Source organism: Hippichthys cyanospilos, chromosome 8 (genome assembly GCF_059441005.1).
Source record: "Hippichthys cyanospilos isolate Australia breed blue-spotted pipefish chromosome 8, RoL_Hcya_1.0, whole genome shotgun sequence".
Lineage (NCBI taxonomy): Eukaryota > Metazoa > Chordata > Actinopteri > Syngnathiformes > Syngnathidae > Hippichthys > Hippichthys cyanospilos.
Genome location: NC_142376.1, coordinates 2,611,897 through 2,635,000, shown reverse-complemented (window position 1 = coordinate 2,635,000; position 23,104 = coordinate 2,611,897). Strand labels below are relative to the sequence as shown.

At 41.3% G+C, this 23,104-nt stretch overlaps 1 protein-coding gene across 5 annotated transcripts in view; it reads right to left on the bottom strand.

The window, feature by feature from the left end:
* The window catches only part of ccser2a (coiled-coil serine-rich protein 2a), a 48,050-nt gene extending 26,529 nt beyond the window's left edge, over positions 1-21,521 (bottom strand). For 3 of the 5 annotated variants that reach the window (XM_088421811.1, XM_088421815.1, XM_088421814.1), the window contains exons 1-6: positions 21,084-21,521; positions 9,246-10,558; positions 8,482-8,693; positions 5,569-5,662; positions 1,343-1,433; positions 575-755 (exon numbers count right to left, since the gene is read on the bottom strand). In XM_088421811.1, coding sequence (XP_088277937.1) covers positions 575-755; positions 1,343-1,433; positions 5,569-5,662; positions 8,482-8,693; positions 9,246-10,515 — 1,848 coding nt within the window. In that variant the 5' untranslated portion in view covers positions 10,516-10,558; positions 21,084-21,521. Of the gene's footprint in view, positions 1-574; positions 756-1,342; positions 1,434-5,568; positions 5,663-8,481; positions 8,694-9,245; positions 10,559-15,111; positions 15,315-16,991; positions 17,029-21,083 lie in introns of those variants that run through there. The other 2 variants (XM_088421813.1, XM_088421812.1) reach the window with 2 other exon arrangements.
* Positions 21,522-23,104: the final 1,583 nt, after the last annotated feature.

Here is a 23,104-nt window from a genome sequence, read left to right as displayed (position 1 = left end):
GATTACTGGCCAGATTTTTTTTTTTCTCCCCTTCGAATTATTTTTTTATCCTGCGCTGCGGGGTGTGTTGAAAATGATTTGGACATTATCAGTAGGTGGACTCAATAACAGTGCTGCTGTTATATCTAAAATGGGCCATTGACGCCATCTACTGGTGATAGTTCATCATTAAAGTTGAGAGTGCCATACCATGAAATAGGACCAATATTGGCCTGATATTGACACTTGTATCAGGACAAGTGTCTTATTTGTTGCGTTCGATGTCTGTATTTATTTTTTTATCCATACATTCACTATCTACTGCTTATCTGATCAGATATTTTTTCCACTTTTACTCCAAATATCGGATTACAACCTCCTTCACTAAAACCTTCGGTTATCGGCCGTAACACAAGCATATCGGGTCTATTTCCTTTGGATCCGAAAATATTTCTGAGGATTGAGAAATTGGCATGTATAAGAGGACATTGACTCATGATGCCCGGTATCGCCGATTCAGACGCTGACGATATCGGACTAATGCAGAGTATGACATTTCTTGGCATGTTTTGAGTCAGATGGACAGATGACCTACCTGCAGTAGGTTTTTCAGCCTGAGCAGCTGGTTCTTGACATGGCTGCAGTCGTGGCTCATACGCTCCAGCGACAGCTCGTCGGGCGCGGGGGCGCGGTCGCGTCGCCTCGCTTCCGAGTTGGCGGCCGGTAAGGACGTCCTCGAAGACTTGAGGCCATCGTAGTGATGGAAGAACGGTGCCCTGACGGACAAAACAGTTTAGCCGGAGCCTCTCAAGTTCATCCAATTCATTTGTTCTTAAATTGAAAAGAAAACAAAGCACTGTTTCGGCTACATACTTTTATACTGATATTATCGACCGATTTGATAATCGACTACTGGTAGTCGTCAATTAATTATTGCCCTCATTGCTTTGGTTTGTACCCAAGTTACAAAAGGCATCAATCTCACTTGATATGTTTATGTTTAATCAATTACTGTGGGTAGTTTAGTAATCGAGTACTTCTGTATGGTAAGAATGTAGTTAAAAATATAAAAACACATTTTTGAGGATTGAATGAGTTCATTGTACATTAAATTGATTGTAAACAAAACATTCCATTTTTACTGCTTAAAATTGTTAAATGAATTTAGTATCCCTTTAATATTTATGCACAATTTCATTCAAAACAGTTCACATGAAAGGGAAAGCTTGAATGACACCAGGGAGCTGAAATTTCATCCAGATGGTGATAATATGTAAAAAAAAAAATTGAAGTAAAATACAATTTTTCCAAAAAATGGACACAAGTCCGCACAAGGGTTACAAAAACCAAACGGGCGACTAACTTGCTGTTGTCGGGTCCATTTTGTCGTTGATGCCGACGTCGTTGCCCCTGCCGACGGGGCGCGCCTTCGCCGTTGGACATCCTGTCAAAGTCTACAACAAAAAAATAAGAATATGATAAGGCACGCCGGCGATATCATTCTGAAGTGTGCAGAAAATGGAGGCTGCCTCTAAAAGCTTGTTGCAAATGGTTTGTTGTGACAGATGAGAAGTGCCATGCAAAAAAAAAAAAAAAGGGAGGTTAGAATTTGTTTTTTCAGGCAGCTTCACACAAACACGCACATAAAACAAACTATTTATCATATTTTTCCGGCGATGAATACGCCTGTACACATTTCAAATGCTCAAAAATAGCAGTCAGCATGCAACGCACATCCTGATCTTTTCCATCTCCCTCCTCACTTTGCAAACACACACAAAAATCAGTGAGGAGCCATTTCATTTTCAAGGATGTTTTAAAAAAAAAAAAAAAAGGGACGGTGAGTATTTGGAGACTCTTGCAAGTATAGAGCTGCGAAATGAAGCATGGCTAAGGGGAAAACCGACAAATAATAAAGGCCGACCTCCCTCCCAGAAAACTGAGGCCTGCAGCGGGGAAGGGAGACAGACAAACAACCGCACACATGAATTTAAAAAAAAAAGAAGATAATAACGACAGGGTGGAAATGCTGCTGCTGCTGCTGCTGCTGCTTAAAATACTTTACCCAAAGTGTCAGCACGCAACCCAGAAGCAGGCGGCTTGTTTCATACTCAAGCGTTACATTCCGGGAATGGTACAGAATCCAAATCATTTAAAGAAGCCATAAAAAACAAAAAAAAAATGACACCATATTCCAGCGAGGTGAGGTAGCCTGGTCCAGTCAGAAATCTAGTTTTTGTCTTGTTTTTTGGGGAACTCCCAAGGAGAGGACACTGTCTTTGAATGCAAATTTCGTGGAAGCTCTTGAGGGCCTCCGATAGCCCTGACAGCAGAGCTTTTGAAAAAAAAAAAAAAAAAAAAATTCTCATCCGGTTCTGATTTGGCTCCCTTGCTCCCTTCTGTCTTCTTCCTGTTATGTGGCAGCGTGAGGGTGTCTCTCAGAGGGAGGAAAATGAAGGACGGAGGCAAGGGAGGGCCTGCGGAGAGACAAAAAGCGCCTTGCCCGATCTCCGCTTTCAGGCCCGGCCTTGTGGGCCGGTTCTAAGATGGACTCGCCGTGCCCCTTTCTCACTTTCACTCTGGTGGTATTTGGCCCGAGACGGCGGGTTATAAATATGGACGCTTCCCAAAAAAGGAGCAGGAAGGGGGCCGGCGCGCCAGGCGCATTCCTCTGGCGTCAACGTTCCCGTGCCGGTCCGGGTCTGTTTACAATCCAAAAGGTGACGTGAGGCCGCGGAGTAGAAGTGAAACTGCCACTCGGGTATATGACGCCGGTCACCTCATGTCCCCGTGGGTGTCGATTCACTTTTGAGGTCACTTTGATATCCGTAAGGGCAGAACTAAGCAGCCGCTCGGCGTTTATGGAATCCAATCCGACAGCGCGGCCGCCGCTGAAGTCAATTACGATTCGTTTAAACGCGAACGGGACATTTTGACCTTGGTGGCGGCAGGTAGTGGACTACGCCAAGGTATATCCGATGGCTTAAGTTAAACGCCGTAGTGCAGTCCTTCTCAAATAGAGGGGGCAAATACAGTAAGGAAACAGGCTTTGCTCGTGTGGTGTAATTGCATATCTGAGGCACTAGATGGTGCAGTGGCACTCTCGTTTTAAAGACTGTGGAAGCTCAATGTGATTCAGAAAAAAAACAGCACAATGTTTTATATGTTTTGCTTCAGATTAAAATATTGAAGATATTGGTCTCAGTGTTCCAGATCAATTTACACTAAAATTCCGGCATCAAATGTTTTAGTTGGTCAAAAATCTCTAGTTTGAATATGGATTGAGTTTGCGTATTTCCGACAATTTGATGTACTATTTTTTTTCAGATTCAGAATAAGATGAAACCTGTATAAACTCCGTAAAGTTTACATTTGTTGAAAGTTGATTTTTTTTCTTTTCTTAATGTTAAAAAGGATCCAATTATAGGTAAATTTTAGCTATCATATAATTATGATCCAATTGAATATTAAACTTCAATTTTTTGATATCAAATTGCAAATATATTGTTTTGTTTATTTAAAAAGACTTTCTGGTTTTGATTTATAAAGTTGCACTTTCTTTTACACTTAATTGTCCCCTTTTAATTGCTTCAAAATTGGAGCATATATAGCAAATCCAAATTCCAGACAAGAGTGTAGTAAAAAGTTTTAGTTGTAAAAAAAAAAAAAAAAATTATGTCATTTTCTTTGACTTTCTTGGGTATTGTTAAAGATGGTGGTCTGTTAATACATACCAAGTAATATTGGCTGGAAAAATTATAAGAAGTAGAATGTTAACGTCAGATAAACTTGTAAACCTATATTGACTTTTAATAAATATATATTGACTATTAATAAAAACTTTTGTTACCAAAAAAAAATTATAACTGTAATGCAGAGGTAAAAATTGAAAAATTGACATTCCCATTATTTTATTTTTCATCCCTCGAAAATAAAAACTCACTGATTATGCGTTGTATAAGGCGCATCGCATTATCAGGTGCGCTGTCAGCTTTTGAGAAAATAAAAGGCTTTTAGGTGCGCCTTATAGTGCAGAAAATACGGTATTATTCCTGGTGCCACCTGCCCGCATATTTTGACCGTGCAATTTTTTGCTCGGCTTGATGACGCTTGACATCGCCCACCGCCGTTAGCTTCCGAGGCGTACGCGCGGCCTCCGTATATTAGATTTTGCGGTTTGTGAAAGAGGCCTTGTCATACGTGCCGAGCGTGTCAGAGACATTCCACATCGGCTTGCGCGATAAACAAGGAGCGCGCTGACAGGAGCGAATTATCGTCGCAGAAGTCATTATAATTGACGACGGGCGAACCCCCCAACCCTCTGTTCTCTCATATATGTGAAACGCCATCTGATAACCGCATAATAAAGCTGCCGGCGCAATCGCTGCGACCTGATTACCTCCGGCGCATACAATTAAGCCATTTTACTCCACCATAAAGAAGCGAGAATTTGATTACGTTCACAAAAGAAAACGACAACAAAAGCCGGACAATGGCGGCGATGTCACGCCGGCGGACCGGGATGTGAAGTGGGGCAAAGAGACGTTGGGCTAATCACCTTATTACTACTGTCAAGGTAATCAAAGTGTCTGCCGCCGCACCTCAATACTGGCGGCCGCTCGCGTTTCATCTGTTTGCTCAGATACGCCGGAGACAGCCGGCAACGTCGCCTTCCGCGCAGGTTGGCTGCCGAGCTGTCGTTTCCAGCCCCGTAAATAGCCTATAAATAACTTCGCCGAGCACGTACCCATCACAATGGATGGCGAGACCGTTCAAACAGATGTTGCGCAGCCGAGCGAGGATTTCGATCAATGCGTAATAAGCCGCCCGCGCGGATTGTTAAACAGAAAGCCAGTATAACATTTTTCTCCAACGGAGGTCGTCGGATCACAACAGGGGTCCCCAAACAACGGTCCGCGGCCCGGTACAGGTCCGTGGACAAATTGGTACCAGCCGCACCCAAAATGGTAATCGGGATTCCCCAAATATAGGATGCACCTGTGTATAGGACGCACCCTTGATTTTAGGGTCATCTTTGTGAATCCTTCATATTTTCTTGTGTTCATATCCATAAGTTACATATTGGTTGCACTTTAAGTTTATTGGAGATTTCCCACATTGTGATGGGTCAGTGAATGCCTCACCCGCGTGACGTTGAATGTGCTCCGAGCATTGTTTTTTTTTTTTTTTTTTTTATCTTCCTCGCGACGAAGCTCGAGTTCATTTTTCCATAAATACCCAAAGTTGCGCAGCCTTCGTGTTTCGTCAAGATTAAAGATAAAAATTCATCCTTTATTGTAAATAATGCCCTAAATACCTCAGCTAACGTGAGCTGCAGTTAGCTGCAACAAGCTCTGGCTGCTAACAGCTAACTGACGTCCGCACTTTTAGCTCATCCCATTATGGCAATTATTGTAAGTGGGAATACTCACATAAAAATGCACATTTGTGCGTCAAATGTGCATTTTTAATCAAATTTTTCATTTTGGCTTTCATTTTTGGGAAAAAAAAAGTGCATCTTACACTTGGGGAATTTTTTGTTTTTTGTTACTTCATTGGTTTACAGGACAATGAAGAGTGTGAGCTCACCATGCAAAATATCCTCTGGGAGATCCACATCCAGCATGAGGTCATCGTCATCCACCTCTACGGAACCTGGGCCCTGCAAATTGTTCAGGATATCCTGGAAATTATTAAAAAAAAAAAAAATTAAAAATTGAACAAATTTGAGGCTTTAGAAGCTCACTGCAAAGCACATTCAACTGTGTTATATTTTCTCCATTTTTTTGAGATTAGGTTTGTTTTGGCGCCACCTTGTGGCACCTTGGTGCCAAATATGTAGGTTGAAGTGACCTGAGGAGCTTCAAGACTATTCTGACATGGCAAACTTATGCAACCTTTCCTGGAAAAAAAATTGTATAGACCCGATACTAATACCCGGTATTGGTACTTGCATATTCCGATTAACTCTTCAAAATCAGCAAAAGCTTAATTATTATGAAGTCTCCTCAATTTTATTCTGCCCACCTTTCTTGTGAGGTAGGGTGTGCAAAAAAAGAAGCCCAAAAAGTTGTTTACAATATGATCATTAGCTTAAACGTGGTATTCTGACATTGTTTTGTGTTGGCCATTTTGCCACTTGCGATGGACTGAAAATGACATCACAGTTGCACAGGTAACAACAAATTACAACCAATCTTGCGAAAGTCACGTGACCAAACAACAACAAATCATTTTTGGGATACGCGTTCATTTAATAGGTAAAAAAGATGAATTTGTTACTTTGGAAGAAATGGACCACAAAAACATGTTCCTCTAATATATGGCGCTGCAAAGACATAAAAATACTTGACATGCATTGAAATCCTCAAGCATACACTGCGGTGTGACTGAAGCGGCAGAAAAACGAAGCACATTCGCCAGCCGAAGTCTAAAAGCCAACAAACTTTTCAAATTTGTGAACAAATAACCTATGCATTCTAAAACGGGCGCCTCTCAGCATTGCACCATGCGTGATGGAAATGTTATCAAGGCCCTGTAGCCCACACAGTGATTTTGCACACCGCCGTTTGAATGCAGACGGAGCCAAATATAGCCAAAAACATGACTGGCGCTCACAAAAGGAGCAATTCAAAGTGCAGGCAGACGCTTTTAGGTGCGCGATGGAGCCACATCGCCCCCATGTGGATCGATCGTATTACTACACTCTATGTAAACATCCGTTTTAGCCCATTGCACACTTGTATCATCCGAAAACAAAACCACAACTGTATTAATATAGTGTTTTTACAATGCCGCAATTCACTAAAAAATGCGTTTGTGGTTTGTGCACAGAAATGTTCCAAACCCCAAGGAAAGCACATGATGGCTCTAATGTAGTCGGCTACAATGTCCTTAAGACAAAGTAGATGACTTTTAATCGGATATGCATGCTTGAGGCATGTGCGGTTATGCTGAGAGCTGGAAAGGACATATCCACATACTGTACTGTATAATCCAATTTTTTTTTTTATTTCTCCCAGAACATGGACAAAAATGGTATATAGTAACAATACCCGAATGTGCTATTCTCCTCCTCCTGTGTTAAATGAATTACCACATTTATTAATGCCTCGAATGATGACGCGATCAGCAATTTATACTGTCAAATAGCTCAATTAAAGAAATGCTTAAGACCTGTCTAGCTCAGTTAGACAAAATCACGGAGTGTTTTCCTTTTGTTTCTCGTTCTCTAGTATCTGGAAAAGTATAACTTGCTCCATCTATCCATCCGTCCATCCGTCCAGGTAGCTAGCTAGCTAGGTATCTCCGTAAGTAAATAGCTAGCTAGGTATCTTACTAAGAGCTAGGTAACTCGCTCTTTATCTCAGTAGCGAGTTAAGTGGCTAGCGAGCTAACTCGTTTTCAATTTTCTAAGTAGCTAGCTCTCTGGCTCTCCCTTTTCTTTTTCATCAATGTCCATAACACATGCTTTTCTTTCTCGTTCTCTAGTATCTGGAAAAGTATAACTTGCTCCATCTATCCATCAGTCAGTCTGTCCGTCCGTCCATCCATCCAGGTAGCGAGCTAGCTAGGTATCTCCGTAAGTAAATAGCTAGCTAGGTATCTTACTAAGTAGTTAGCTAGGTAACTCGCTCTTTATCTCAGTAGCGAGTTAAGTGGCTAGCGAGCTAACTCGTTTTCAATTTTCTAAGTAGCTAGCTCTCTCGCTCTCCCTTTTCTTTTTCATCTATGTCCATAACACATGCTTTTCTTTCTCGTTCTCTAGTATCTGGAAGAGTATAACTCGCTCCATCTATCCATCCATCCGTCCGTCTGTCCATTCATCCGGGTAGCTACCTAGCTAGGTATCTCCATGAGTAAAAAGCTAGCTAGGTATCTTACTAAGTAGTTAGCTAGGTAACTCGCTCTTTATCTCAGTAGCGAGTTAAGTGGCTAGCGAGCTAACTCGTTTTCAATTTTCTAAGTAGCTAGCTCGCCCGCTCTCCCTTTTCTTTTTCATCAATGTCCATAACACATGCTGTGAGCACTAAAAAGACACGGCTTATGATGCAATTTGTAATCTGGCTTCCGGAAAGCTCTTTAGGCGATCCCGAGATCAGGTGCCATGGTACATGAACACTCAGAACCAAAGGCTGGAAAAGCTATTAAAGCGCAAGCTGCGGCCGGGCTGGCATTCCTCTGCGGGATAACCTCGCCTAATGAGGAAGTAGGCAAATGTGCGGCGGCGACGGCGGCTTTTTAAGCGGCCGATAAAATCTTGCGCGGGGATTGCAGTCCGGAAAACCGTCGGCTCGTTGGAAATTGGGAGCGGTTTACCCGATTCATTGGGCGAGGCCCAAATGCTCAAAGCAAAACACTGTTCAGCATCTTTAAGGAGGCAAATTCCATACTATAACTCAACTTAAAAATAAGTTGCTTGGTGTTCAAATTCATTTGCTCTTAATTTAAAAAGAAAAGTGCACTGAATTAGGTTTGCAATGCTATAGCGGTGGGACTTACTATGCTATTGAGCTCAGACTGGTCGTACAGATCGCACTGATACGTCCCCGGACTTCCGAGGGGTTCCAGAACTTCTTCGTCCCACATGTAGGTCCCCCCCGAGCTGTTGGAGGGTGACAGCTCCAGAGAAGAGGCCTGGCAGACGTCGCCTTCTTCCGGGGACTTCACAAGCGGTCCCTGGGAGTCCTGCATTGGGCTTTCCTCATCATGGCCTGGAAAAAACGTTTAAGAAGACAACAACTTAGTTCAATGGGAGGAAAGTTTACACGTTCAAGAAAATATTTTCTTTTTTACTTTTACTTTTTTACTTTTACTTCTTTTTACTTAAAAACAGTAAAAATAAATGAAGCATGTTTCCTGTATTCCAGTGTTTTTGCAAAGTCAAGTTACATGTTTTTTTCAACACACATAACATTGTCTTCCATCAAGAATATTCTTTACTGCGGTACTTTTTTAAAATAACATTGCGTGCCTTGTCAAAACGTTAATTTTTCATATACGCCGCGGGCCGCAAAAATGTGGATCAGGGCATCAATGGCCCCCGAGCCATAATTTGGATACCACTTTTTTTTAGTTGATAGGCAGCAATGCCATTTTTTAAAAATAAATGTGTTAAATGTATTTTTAAATACAAAAAGTCCTAAAATAAATATGAAATAAAATAAAATAAATTAAATTAATAAAATTAATAAAAGTATTTGTTGAGTGGGAAAACCGGGTGTCATCTTTAAAAAAAAGAAAAGAAAAAATCTCGCATGGTTTACCTGACAGATCCCAGTCGGCGGTCTCATCGAGAAAGCTGTTGAATTTCTTGTTATCGTGAGGGTCCCCGTCACTGAAGACGTCCCCTACACTGTCCAAGTCATCTAAGAAGTCTTCACTGGTGTTTCCTCTGTCAAAGGACGAAGCAGAAGACAAGGACATGTCTTCCTGACCGTCGCCAACGACGAGATCGGAATTTGGCTGCGGCGCACCGGTTTCTTTAGTTCCATCTGTCGGATTCCGATCAGCGTCTGCTGCTTCGGTTTTCCTAGCTGGTCCGCCATCTTCGCACGCGGGGACGGTTGAAGGTTTGACGGCTGATTTCACCCAACCTGGAAGGATTGTCTTTGCCTGCTTGGTCTGCGCGGCTTTCGTCTGCCCGAAGCCCAAAGACCCGCTACCGTTCCCCAAGAACTTGTTCAAAGCGCAAGTGGAGAGCAGCGGCTTTTTCAGAGCTCTGGGAGTGGAAGGCGCCGACGGCGTGGGAAGCGAGGACCCGGTCGGAGGCGTCGGGACGCTTTGCCCGCCGGGAGATCCCGACCCTCCTCGGCCAACGCGCAGACCCCCGAGTCCTAAACTCAATCTCCCGTTGGAGAGTTGCGGAGGTTTGAGGAAAGCGCTCCGAGGAGGTCGTAGCTGAGTGTTGGCCAGAGGTTTGGCCAGTTCCACCGCCCGGTTGAAGGAGAAGGAACGTATCATGGGCTGCCCGTTGGGAGACGGGATCTGCTTGAAGTGCGTGAAGCTGTTTGAGCGAACCATCTTGTCCAGTTCCAGAGTCTTCAGACTTTCGCTGGACTGCGAGAGGCTGTCCTGGGAGGCCGAGGAGAACTTGGGCCGTGCGAGGCGAGACTCCGCGTCGCCGCGCTCCGCTTTAGGGGCTCCGTTGAGAGAGCTCTGACCCGGCTTGACGCCGTCTTTGGAAGCCATTTTGAGGGATTGCTTCGGGGTGCTTTTGGGGCTCGGGGCGGCGACCGCCAACATTCCTGACCTCCGCATGATCGGCGTTCCCGGGGAGCTGCTCTTGGGAAGTTGCCGTGTCTTCTCCGCGGGACCGGCGAGGCCGCCCGGGGCGGCGGCGTCACCTCGCCTCCATTTCAAGGAGAAAGGAGACGTTCGAATGGCGCCGTTCGGCCGAGGTCCAGCGGGAGGCGCCTTGGCATCCTGCGCGGACGAACCGTTGGTCAAAGGCCCGGCGCCGCCGCTCGCTGAGCGCCCCCCGAACTTGGGCAGTCTTGAAACCATGGCGGAGCCGCTGGACGCTTTATCTTCCATTAGGCGCCGACGGAGACATGGAGGAGAATGGACTTACGCGCAGCTGAAAAAGAAACAGAGCATGTTTAGCGTCAGGTTTCGCAATCGCTTCATTTACTGATCCCACTTTGAAGAAAATCCTTGAAACTGAAAGAAAGTCGTGGATGGATGGAGCATGTCTGCATTTTTGAACGAGGGCTTGCCGAGGCGAGAGCATTAAGAATTCATGCGATTGCTCTCAAAAGTGACTTGAGTTACCCGCTTTCACGCTAAGTGATTTCTTGAGCGCAGTTTGGACTATAGTTTGCTTATAGTTGGCTTGCAGTCCAAAAGTTAGCAGCAATAAGTGAAACCTGTGACATTTTTCATTTATTATAGATAATTGTGTTGTTTTTTTTTTCATATGTATTACCTATTTTCATTTATTGCTCTTTCATGTTTTTTTTAATTATCCGTAGTGTTGATTGTTATTTCATGTTCCGTACATAAAGATTTTTCTTCTATTGTTTTTTACATTATTTCTATTGTAATTTTTGAGGGTTCAATTTTCCTTTATTAAACATATTTTTGTCTTCGTTTAGAATGATTTTCTGTTCACTATGTGTATTTGTGTTGGGGGGTTTTCGTACTTATTTTCTTTTATTGTTTTTTCGTGTTCATTATACGTATTGTTGTTTGTTATTTCATTTTTTTCCACACACACAATCAATATTTTTCATTTATATTTTTTCCATGATTTGTTATGTAATGTTTTTGTTTTTAATTTAATATACATATTTTGGGCTTTTTTCATTTTGAATCTTTTTTTTGAGGGTTTTTTTTTGTACGAGTCGTTTTGTTTGTATTTTGTTTGTTTTTAAGTCTACCGAAATCAACTAAACCATTTGGGACTGTGAGCAGGCGCAACTCTCATATTAGTTAGTCCATGTGTTTACGTAAGACACAAAATTTTCACGACAAACAGAGATGCAAAAAGACTTCTTTCGAGCCTTGCACATGCAGGAAATTGCCACCTAAGTTTACATTTTTTTCCAATTTGCCACTTGTATAACATCTGAATAGAGAAACTAAAAGGCTGCTCTCAACCAGAATCATATGGAAAGCACTCCATAAACACTGTAGCCGTGGTTGGGTTTTAGTGAACACAGCACCAGCACGTGGGCTCAATAACAAAAAGGGCTGAAGGACACAATGCCTGTGGGATGAAAGAGAATCTGGGAAGAAGGCCAGCAGTCTTTTCATGAATGCCGTCGGGCTAAGTAAAGGGTGGGAGAGCTGGAGATGTGTCGGTTGATGAACTCGCGCGCTAGATCTAGCTGGTTGCTCACTGTGTCCATTTACACCAGTGATTCTCACTTATATTTTGCAAAGCCCCCCAAGAAAGAGAAAACCTTTGCACCCCCACTCGCCACGTCGGCTATAAATATGATTATTATCGATAAAAATTGGACAAGTACAACTAAATCCTTTTTAAGATTAACAAAAGAAAAATGAAATAGAAATCAATGTTCAACAACTGTTAAGTACTTTTTTACTGTGTCTATACAAGTTGCAGGTTAGTCGAAAACTGAAAAAAAAAGTGATCATGGTGCCTGAAATAAGAAAAAAAAAGAATGCCAATCCTTATTTTATTGCAATTACTCTTCATAAAACTGGCAAAAACAAAGTCTTTTTCTTGGGGTCATCGAGGTAGCTATTTTTACTGTCCCAGATAGGTAGCTAGCTAGCTAAATAGATAGCTTGTAGCAAATACAGTAGCTAGGTAGATAGTTAATTAGCTAGCTAGCTAGCTAAAAAGCCAGCTAGTCCGAAATAGGTAGGTAGCTAGCTAGCTAGCTAACTCGGTAAGACGATAAGTAGGTACTTAGGTAGGTAACTAGCAACTACAAAAGAATAGCTATCTAGCTATCTACCGACCTAGGCGGGGCTGGCCAGCTAGCTAGTTAGCCAGTTGCAATGTCCTAGATAGGTCGCTCGCTAACTAGCTAGATACCTCGGAAAGAAGGAAGTAATGAAGGAAGGAAAAAAGGAAGGAAGGAAATCAAAGTCAGTGGATGTGAACTTGCCCCATGCCTGAAATTGCCAAAATTCCGACGCGACGGGGTACAGTAACCCAGAAAGTTATGCTAGCTTTTGTTCATTTAACATAAAAAGTAAAAAGCAATACAAATCAAATTTCAACAAGTTCTTTTACAGTATTTAGTTACAGGTTAGTCTAAAACTGAAGAAAAAGAAGCGCATCAAAGTGCCTGAAAAAAAAAGATGCCAATCCTTATTTTATTGCAATTATACTTTATGGCAAAAACAAAGTCTTTTCTATGGGGTCATCTGTGCCCCCCCCCCAAGCAGAACCGCCCCACTATTTGAGAAGTACTGATTTACACAAACGATTGTATCAGTTTCGCCGCGACTGACCAGTGGATGACCTGCATATTCAGGAAATATAATCCATATTTTATTTATCCGTTGTATCCGTGTGGGACAAAAGGGGGTCAACGCCGACATAGTGTTGCCCCACATTCCCATGCACAAACACACGCGTCTACAATCAGTCGCGCTTCACCACTGGCGTACAAATGTCTCAGCGTCCTAATCCGCATCAATAAACACACATGGGCACATGCGCGTGGACGCAAACTCTCACCAACGCAGGAAATCAGGTCAACGTGGCGAGGCAGGGCCGCCACCAAAGCCTCTTTGCCCCCCAGGGACCAACCCGGGTCTTTGCTCTGACTGGCGTTTTGACCACGCGGGCTCTCGAGTTCCACTACGCAGAATTTGACGCGATGGCCGTTTATGTGGGTCACCTCACTGATCGGCAGCGAAGCCGGGAGATTCTGACGGGTTGACATATATTCTGAGGTGGGGCAAAGAAACGTGGCGGCCATCTGTCAAAGCGCCCCCACCTTCTCGGACCGCGCAAATGATGCGACGGGAGATAAGACGGAGATTCTGGAAGGACAAGGAAAGCACCCGCTTGTTTTGTCCAGAATCTTCACCGAAGGGACACTTCATTACGTCCACCTTAAACGTGGAGGACGCGGCAAAAATATAGTCCAAAATCCCGAGTCCAAAGTAGCGCCCGACCAATGTGGTTTATTCTGCTAATTTTGCTATTTTTTGGCAGAAGAAAATGCTGATTACAGATCAATCGTTTGATTCATTTTAACGTTATAATAAATAGAGTAGATTTTTTTCCTCCCACTGCATTTTAATAGGTGTCAACGTGGATTTGAACTATTCATGGGGAATAACAAGTGTCAACAGGAAATATATGTTTTTTTTTTTTATTATTTCGATTATACTGCTTGGCACAAATAATGAAGTTATAGGGACATTAATTATTGTCATTTATTGTGTGTTATAAGTAGTTTTATGGGTGTCATATTTAACATAAATGCTTACTTTAAGTTGCATTGTGTATTTTATCATTTATTCTTCTGTTAAACAGATTTAGGACTTTAAAGCCTCACTTTAAGGAGACTTTAGGTGTCGAACTCCAGTCCTGGAGGGCCGGTATCCTGCATGTTTTTGAAACCGCTCTCTCAAACACACCCGATCAAGTGATTAGGATCATTTTCAAGCTCCTGTTAACTAATCATTTGAATGAGGTGTGTTGAGGTGAAAGAAAACCGGAAAACATGCAGGATACCGGCCCTCGAGGACTGGAGTTTGACACCTATCCTTTATGACTTTATTCTCAAAATTCTAGCTTTAAAGTCAGAAATCTGACTTTACGTCTTATCAGTTTTCTTTTAACCGAATACAGTCGGAATTCTGACTTTAAAGTCATAATTGTGAAAAGTCTGAATTCTCAAGTTAAAGACGACAGACAGCAAACGTCAGCAAATGTACAAAAATGATTGAACATTTTGTCTAAACACAAACGCAGATGTTTACTAATGTTTACCAATGATGTCTGATTTGAGCAATTGATTTTGAACAATTTGAACGATTTCTGGTTCGCAAGGTACTATTAGGACACTATTAACCGATTATCAAAATAGTCGACGATTGACTTGATAATCGATTATTAATCGGTAAATCCATTGATTTTGACACCTCCCCGTGAATTGCAACTGCATTTGTAGTCCCACTTCCCACTGAAGAACAAAACACTCCATGACGATCTCGCCCTTGCGCAATAAGAATCGAAACGGTCAATACACGCCGGAGAACATCGATAATAAACAAGGCCGCATATAAGTACGGAAAAATGAGTGACTGAAACAAAGCCCGAAAATAAACTTTCACCTTTCCGCCGGAGCGCAGCCTAATCCCGCCCCGGCTCCCGACAGCTCGGGCATGTCCCGGGAGTAATAACCCGAAGCGCTGATGCGGAAAGGCCGGCGGCCGGGCCGGCGTGCTCTCCGTCGAGCCATTAACAGAGTGCCATTAGAGCGGGCTAATAGAATGAGGCGACGCTGACGTCGGGCTAATGTGTATTGAGTGAAAACAACACCCGGCTGAGCGGGCTTCTGATGCTAAGCGAGATTAATCCAATGAGACGCCAAGGACGACAATGGGACGAATGACACGGACGAGGTATGAGTGTGATACGTAAAAACAGAACGCTAACACGTTATTTCCACGCAAAACAAAAAATCCACAGCTTACCCTGAGATGGTGAACTTTAACCGTCCAGTTTCCGGCACAGTCAGAACTGAAAATAAGCATCCATAAGTCTGTATGTGTTCCGGTATTCTGGGTCTACTAGGGACATAAATGTTTTACTGTACCCGCCTTCTGCTAGGGGACAAAAACAAAGTCCCTGCTAGATAAATCATTCAATTTCCAGATTTGCTTGCAAGGGAAAGCGAGGTAAGGTAGAGGTGACGGCAATGCTGAATGTAAGTGCTAAAACTCTTCCACGGGAGGAACCTTGCGGAAAAATCTGGCAAAGGGACGAAAACCACATAAACCTGTCAGTGAACATGCTGCTGTATGATGTCATGAGCTCACCAGACAGAATACAAAAGCAAAGTAGGCGCTGCCCAGAGCTTCTCAGGCAGGAAGCGGTCTTTGTATAGGTTTCAGTATCTGATCATTTTTTTCAAACACTTCCTGTTTACAGGTTATGCTTGAACGATGAGCCAGACATGCTAAACACATTTCCTCTGTGCTGACTCTAAATAAGGGACATATAGCCTACTGCTTTCTGATGATTCTCGACCGATCGCGATCGAAAATTTTGACTACACCGAGACGAAACCGAGACCCTTAAAAGCGGTCTTGAGTCCGGTTTCTAGGCCAAGACTGATCCCAAGAACTATAACACTCTTTGGAACCCTCTGAATTTGCTAGCTAGCTAGCTAGCTAGATTCACATTCTGATTCCTAGAGCTAGCTAGCAAGATAGTACCAGATGGGTAGGTAGCAAGATAGAAAGCTAGTTAGCGAGCTGGATGGATGGATGGATCGATATAAGTCCCAGATAGGTAGGTAGATATCTAGCTAGCTCGCTAAGTAGGTAGGTAGCTGGGTAGGGAGGTAGCAAATACTAAAGGCAGTGCAACGATCTAATTACGAATCTGTCTGGGGCTAAATAGCTATTTAGTCAGCTAGTTGCACTGTCTAAGATAGGTAGCTAGCTAGATTTCTAGTCCCAGATAGGTCGATAGCTATCTAACTAGCTAAATAGTTAGCTACTCCCAGATTGTAGGTTTATAGGTAGAATAGTAATTATCAAAGTAGATCAATAGGAAGTCCCAGACAGGCAGGTAAATCACTAGCTTGCGAACTAGGTAGCTCGGGTAGGTAGCTAGCAACTAAAAAAGACCATGCAACTAGCTAACTAGCTATCTACCTATTTGGGGTTTGTTAGCTATCTGGTTAGCTAGTTGCACTACATTAAATAGGTAACTAGCTAGCTAGCTAGATTGCTGGCCCCAGGTAAGTAGGTAGGTGGCTAGCAAGCTACGCAGGAAGGAAGGAAGGAAACCCATGTCCGTGGATGCGAACTTGCCCCGTGCCTGACAGATGACCAGGGTGCAGGGTGCATCCCGCCAAGATTGTGCCGGGACGGGTTCCAGTAACCCATAAAGTTAATGAGGACGAGCGTGACAGAAAACGGATGAATGTGGTCTTCGGTAAGCACACAAGCACGTGTCTGTTGATGCTCCGTTATCTGACCTTGACTTGAGCCCCGCTGATGAGATTAGCGAGCATTTAGGAGCCGCGTTTAATTGTCGCATTCTGACCGCCGCGCAAAGTTTGAAGACGTTAAGCAAGCGCCAATCACTGCCTGCATCGTGCATGCTCATCATTTCAAGCAGACAAGTAGAAAAAAAAAACTCCCGGCGGCATGAGAGAAGCCGCCTTCCGCAAGCGGATCCATTCCGAGGTTTTTAACATCTGCGGTCTTACCCGGGGAATGAATAAGAGCGTGATCAGCGAGGCTAAGTTTAGCTCCCGTAACAGACCGCATGGGGCGAGAACGAGGGGGCGAGCAGGATCAGAGAAGTCGTGGAAGCAACCCGCGGGGCTTCGGGTACTTACGCAACACGGGGGCACGTAACCTGTGACGGCGCTTGAGGATCTCGTATGACCCCGTCTCGGCTTCTGTGAACACCGTCGATAAGGTGGTTTGAAGATCCTTGTACTTGTTCAACTCTGCGGGGATTTCATTGCTTACAACTGGAGTAGAAAGCAATTAAATGCTTATTTTAAATTTTCAGTACTTGTGAATGATTTTGAGACACAGAAATTTCAGACGAAAGGAAGCACCTGTGTATAGGACGCACCCTTGATTTCTGCAATTTTATATGTGTATAAGACACAAAACGATAGCAAAACAGAATCAATCCCATCTTCCTAATATAAACAAAAATAAATTGATCGTATTTATGTTTTTAGAATGTAAAAAACGTTAAAAAAATGGAACATAAGCAGTGTATAGGACGCACCCTTGATTTCTGCAATTTTATATGTGTATAAGACACAAAACGATAGCAAAACAGAATCAATCCCATCTTCCTAATATAAACAAAAATAAATTGATCGTATTTATGTTTTTAGAATGTAAAAAACGTTAAAAAAAATGGAACATAAGCAGTGTATAGGACGCACCCTTGATTTCTGCAATTTTATATGTGTATAAGACACAAAACGATAGCAAAACAGAATCAATCCCATCTTCCTAATATAAACAAAAATAAATTGATCGTATTTATGTTTTTAGAATGTAAAAAACGTTAAAAAAAATGGAACATAAGCAGTGTATAGGACGCACCCTTGATTTCTGCAATTTTATATGTGTATAAGACACAAAACGATAGCAAAACAGAATCAATCCCATCTTCCTAATATAAACAAAAATAAATTGATCGTATTTATGTTTTTAGAATGTAAAAAATGTTAAAAAAATGAAACATAAGCAAAAAGAAAAAAACATATAATCTCTACTTGACATATTTCTGTTACTGCAATTATTTTTGACAGCCCTGCAATAAACGAGCAAAAACTGTTCAAGAAGGATCATTTTTACCAAAAATGTCTCTTTCAACGTGTACAGCAAGATGTTAGGAATGATCTACCAGTCAGTGCCATTGACTCTGCTGTTGTCTGATGGGGTAGCGGCATCAGTGCCAGGCACGGGAAAAAAAGAAAAAAAAAAAAATCAATAAGGTCATTAAGAAGCCCCGTGACGCCACAGGACTGGAAAGGTTTGGATCACTGAGCTAATCACCATCCATCAATGTCTCAAACGGAAGTGTGAGGTGAGTCATAGTCTTCTCTTTTCTCCTCCTTAAGGCCTGGGACTACCCGGTCTTTATGGACTTTCCAGGGACTGAGTTACTGGAGCCCACGTTATAGTAAATATTTATTCATCTTAGCAGAAAAAAAATTTACTCCAGCCTCCTGACTCCCAAAAATGACTAATTTCACCGTCCGGTGATGCCCTGTGATTTTGTTCACGCACAACGGGAGGAAGTGACATGGCTAGAAAATATGAAATATAAAGACCGGCAAGAAAGCAGAAGATACAAAGTAGGGAGTTGTTGCGACGTCTTAAGATATTCAGCTGTTAGCTGCTGCGAGTGGGGGAATCCCATTGTAAAAATAATTCCACAAGCGGAGCCGACAGGTGTTTTCATTCTAACAAGCCACAGTGGCGCCATCAATGGGGTGGGGGGAATTTGTTTTATTTTCGTAAGTGTAAAGTTCTTTTATTGTGAAAATCAAACCAGATCTTGTTGCATTCGGTACTTCTTTAGCACCTTGCAAAGAATTTATGCAGGAGGATGGTATATTGTAAATGTTATGTATGATATTATTGTGGCATTAAAAAAAATCTGAGATTATTTAGCAATTATTTGTGTATTTGCTATTATTTAATGAAAAATGACAATAATAAAGCAATTTTGGTTCAGGAATTGTTTCCCAAAGTAAAAGTAAAATATTCCACATCCTGAAGACCCATATAAAGTTTATTTTGTTTTCTATGGTTACAGAGCTGTTTTATTTTTGTAAGTGTAAAGTTATTTTATTGTGAAAATCAAACCAGATCTTGTTGCATTCGGTACGTCTTTAGCACCTTGCAAAGAATGTATGCAGAAGAACAGTGTAGCACCATGTGGATATTGTAAATGTTATGTATGATATTATTATGGCATTAAAAAAATCTGAGATTATTTAGCAATTGTTTTTGTTTATTTGCTATTATTTAATGAAAAATGACAATAATAAAGCAATTTTGGTTCAGGAATTGCTTCCCAAAGTAAATATTCCGTCTCCTGAAGACCCATATAAAGTTTATTTTGTTTTCTATGGTTACAGAGCTGTTTTATTTTTGTAAGTGTAAAGTTGTTTTATTGTGAAAATCAAACCAGATCTTGTAGCATTCAGTACTTTAGCACCTTGCAAAGAGTTTATGCAGAAGGACGGTATATTGTAAATGTTATGTATGATATTATTGTGGCATTAAAAAAATCATTTTTTTCTTCATTTCGAGATTATTTATCAATTATTGTTGTTTATTTGCTATTATTTAATGAAAAATAACAATAATAAAGCAATGTTGGTTCAGGGATGTTTCCCAAAGTAAAATCAAATGTCGTTTTTAATCAAAAACAAAGGATAAATCCAATTTCACCAAGGACTAGAGAAATCAGGAAATTGTTGAGGCTGAAATTGGCTATTTTTTGTAAGTTTTACACTTTTGCGTTGTGAATAAAAGCGCAACAGTCATCGGCGGGTGTTATTGAAAGCGTTATCTATCGACTTACTGCAGAGAATCAGTGAAATCATAGTTAAATAAACACACACACACATACTTATGTTATGTGACTGACAGTAGCTTAAGTCACACACAGTATAAAAATATGAAAAGGTGACGTATGGCGCGAAGTAAATACCTTGAGTTATATTTGAGCTGCTGCTGCCTGCCAGGTCTAAATTTACAACGTGAGGGCAACAAGGTGGAATGTGAGTCATCTTTGGTTACTCTTTAATCTTGACACGTGCTACCTACTTACTGATTTCATGGAATTATGAGGTCCACTTGTCTGCTAAGGCGACAACGTAAACATGAGATACAGTTCCTGTAAGTCCGATAAAAGATATGTAAAAATGTTTGCCGGGGTTTCTAATATTTTGGCGAGCTAACATAGCCATGTACGATGTGGTGTTTTTACATGTTTTACAAGTTTCTTATTTTTATTACGATTCATATGTTCACTTCATTGTTGTCGGGGCAGGTAATGTGAAAACATTTATTTAACCTTCCTGTTATGTTTGTTTGGAAGGAACGCAAATAATGTGCCGGGTCACTTTGACCCATGGCGTATTTAGTCACCCAAAAGTGTCCAAAATGTGTATAATCCAAATCCAATGTTTTGTTTTCACAAATGATTTATGTTTATTTCTCAATAACAGCAATAATGTCTCCGAGTCAATATGACCCGGAGGTGTGTGCATATATTAAAAAAAAACAATCATAAGTGTGGGTCATTTGTGGGCTTTTTTGGTCACCAAAATGTGTCCGTACTGCGTATAATCTAAATGCAAATGTTTTGTTTTAACCAGTAATTAATGTTAATTTCTCAAAAACATAAAATAATGTCTCGGGTCAACATGACCCGGAGGTGTGTGTATTATCCAAAAAGTGTGTAGGAGTCATGCAAATGTTTTCAGAAACTTTTTTGTGTGTGTAATATAACAAACGAGCAAATCTAAACTAATCTAAACTCATAAATCGTGTGTCCAGACACCGGAACAAATAATGACAATCATGGGTCATTTTGACCCAGGTTTTGTTTTTGTCCAAAAAGCATTCTTACATAAATCTAAGCATAAACATATGCTTGGCCGAGGTATTGTACTGATAAAAATGACTACATTTCACATATATTTTAACTTTCAAATCGCTCAGTTTGACCTACAACATAACAAGAGCGTTAACAAACTCATGTCAAAAACCCGTCACGGTATCGTGACAAATTCCGTTGATTTCTGCCGAGTGACGTCAGCAAATCAGATCGTAGCTGTATCTATTTAAAAAGCTCAAAAGCGGGCTTTGCGTTGTTAGGAGCATTACGTCAAATGACATAAGATAAATATGAATAATAAAACAAATCTAGTTGTACTTACTCGGTTTCAAAGCTCTGGGAATGCCAGTCCTCAGCAGATGCTAGCTTGGTTAGCCCATAGCCACTTGCAAACCAAGTTTAATGAACAATATGGATTTTTTTATTCTTCCTCCAAATGTGTTTGGTTGATCTGTCAAGATAACCGAGGAAAAGAGGAGGTTGTACGGAGGAAAAAAAATAGATCTATGAATCGGGGTGTAACAGCCGACGGATGCTTCCAGTCAGTCAACAATATCCCGCAGGGACCTCCGTTACTTCTTCCTCCCAAGCCGGAGACTGCGCGTGACGTGGGCTTTTCAAAGCGGAAAGAAGCGCTCGATCGGTGAAACTACAAAGAAGCCAAAAGTTCACAAAATCAAAATGAAAAAAGCGAGAATCTCGAAATGAAATCGCAAGTGTTAATACAGGAGCATTAGGAGAGTGCGACCGCTCCGGAGGACTCACACTCCCAACATCCTCCCTCAGCTGGCGGGGCGGGGCGGAGCGTGTCTGTCATCGGCGACACCCGACTCCTTCAACCGAAGAAAGCTAGCTCTTATCTTTTTTTTTTTTTTTAATTTTATCGAAGATAACGAAGAGGTTATCGATTTCATTTTCACGACGCCTTCCTGCTTGCCGTCGACATGACGTCATTGAGAATTGAGAAAATGTGCTTTCAAAGTGTGATCCACACTTCCACATTAAATAGTTCAAGTTTACGAACGGGTTAAAGTTTCTCATTCTAACTTAAATTAAATAGCGTATACTAAATAACATCGCATCAATGATTTTAGGTTAAACTGCTGTTGTCTATGTAACCACACGAGGACGCCCTAAACGGAAACCAAACGAACTGTAATAGTCTATTTTAACCACTAGGTGGAAGCCTTTTAACTTTCTTTTCGAGAGGCTTTTTTTTGTCATCATCGACTGACGAATGCGAGGAAAGCTCTGATTTCAGACTGTCCCTGAAGGCAACACCTAGTCGCAGCACTCAACCGTACCCTTACCGTGTTGCCTTCAAAGACAATCTGAAATCTGCTAACTAGATAGATAGATAGATAGATAGATAGATAGATAGATAGATAGATAGATAGATAGATAGATAGATAGATAGATAGATAGATAGATTACTTACCAAATTAATGAGATAAAATATGAATATTTTACTACTGAAATGGCTAAATATATTTATTATTTATTATTCCTTAAAAAAACAAATAAGTTTAGTATCTATTTTGAAAAAAAATACTTATGTTTCAGTTCTATTGCGTGAGATAGCAAATAGCATGTTTTTGTTGTTGTTGTTGTTGTTTTTTGTACTCGTCCACATAGGAACGCCAGATGTCGCTCAGTTTTGGTCAATAAGCACTGAATTATTCACAAAGAGAAACCCAAGATCTCCTTTCAACACCGTTGAACGATGTAACGTAAGAAGGCTTCCTGCTTTGGATTATTATTATTTCATATACGGCCCTTGACCCCGCCCCCTCAAAAAATTCTAGCTTTTAGCATCCTTCAATGTATTAGCTTTGAAAGGCTTGTCTGTAATTACCATGCATGCTTGATGCCGTATTCCATAATATGAGCCAATAATAATAATACAGTAATAATAATGATGTCAGGCACCTCCCAGCATGCTGTCCTCCTGGAAGGACATCCGCCATGAAAATCCTTCTTTCCCGTATCCGCCCCCTTCTTCCCATACAAGCAGCTCGAATGGAAAACCGATACCCTCGATGTCCTTATTAAGGTCCAAGTAGCAGCTTGCAATTTGTCCTCAATTTCAAAACAATTCGGAATATGAGAATTGTTTTTTTTTTTTTTCAACGACGTAACCCTTGTGATTTTTTGCAGCAAAATACTAGTGAAAAACATTTGTAGATTTTAAAAAAAGACTTAAATTACATGTAGACTTAAATACATTTAAATGTAAATATGCAGTTAATATTTAAAAATATATAATACACTTATATATAATAGATATAAGTATCAAGAGGTTTAAGAATACTGCATCTAAAACCCCTTTATGAAACACCGCTC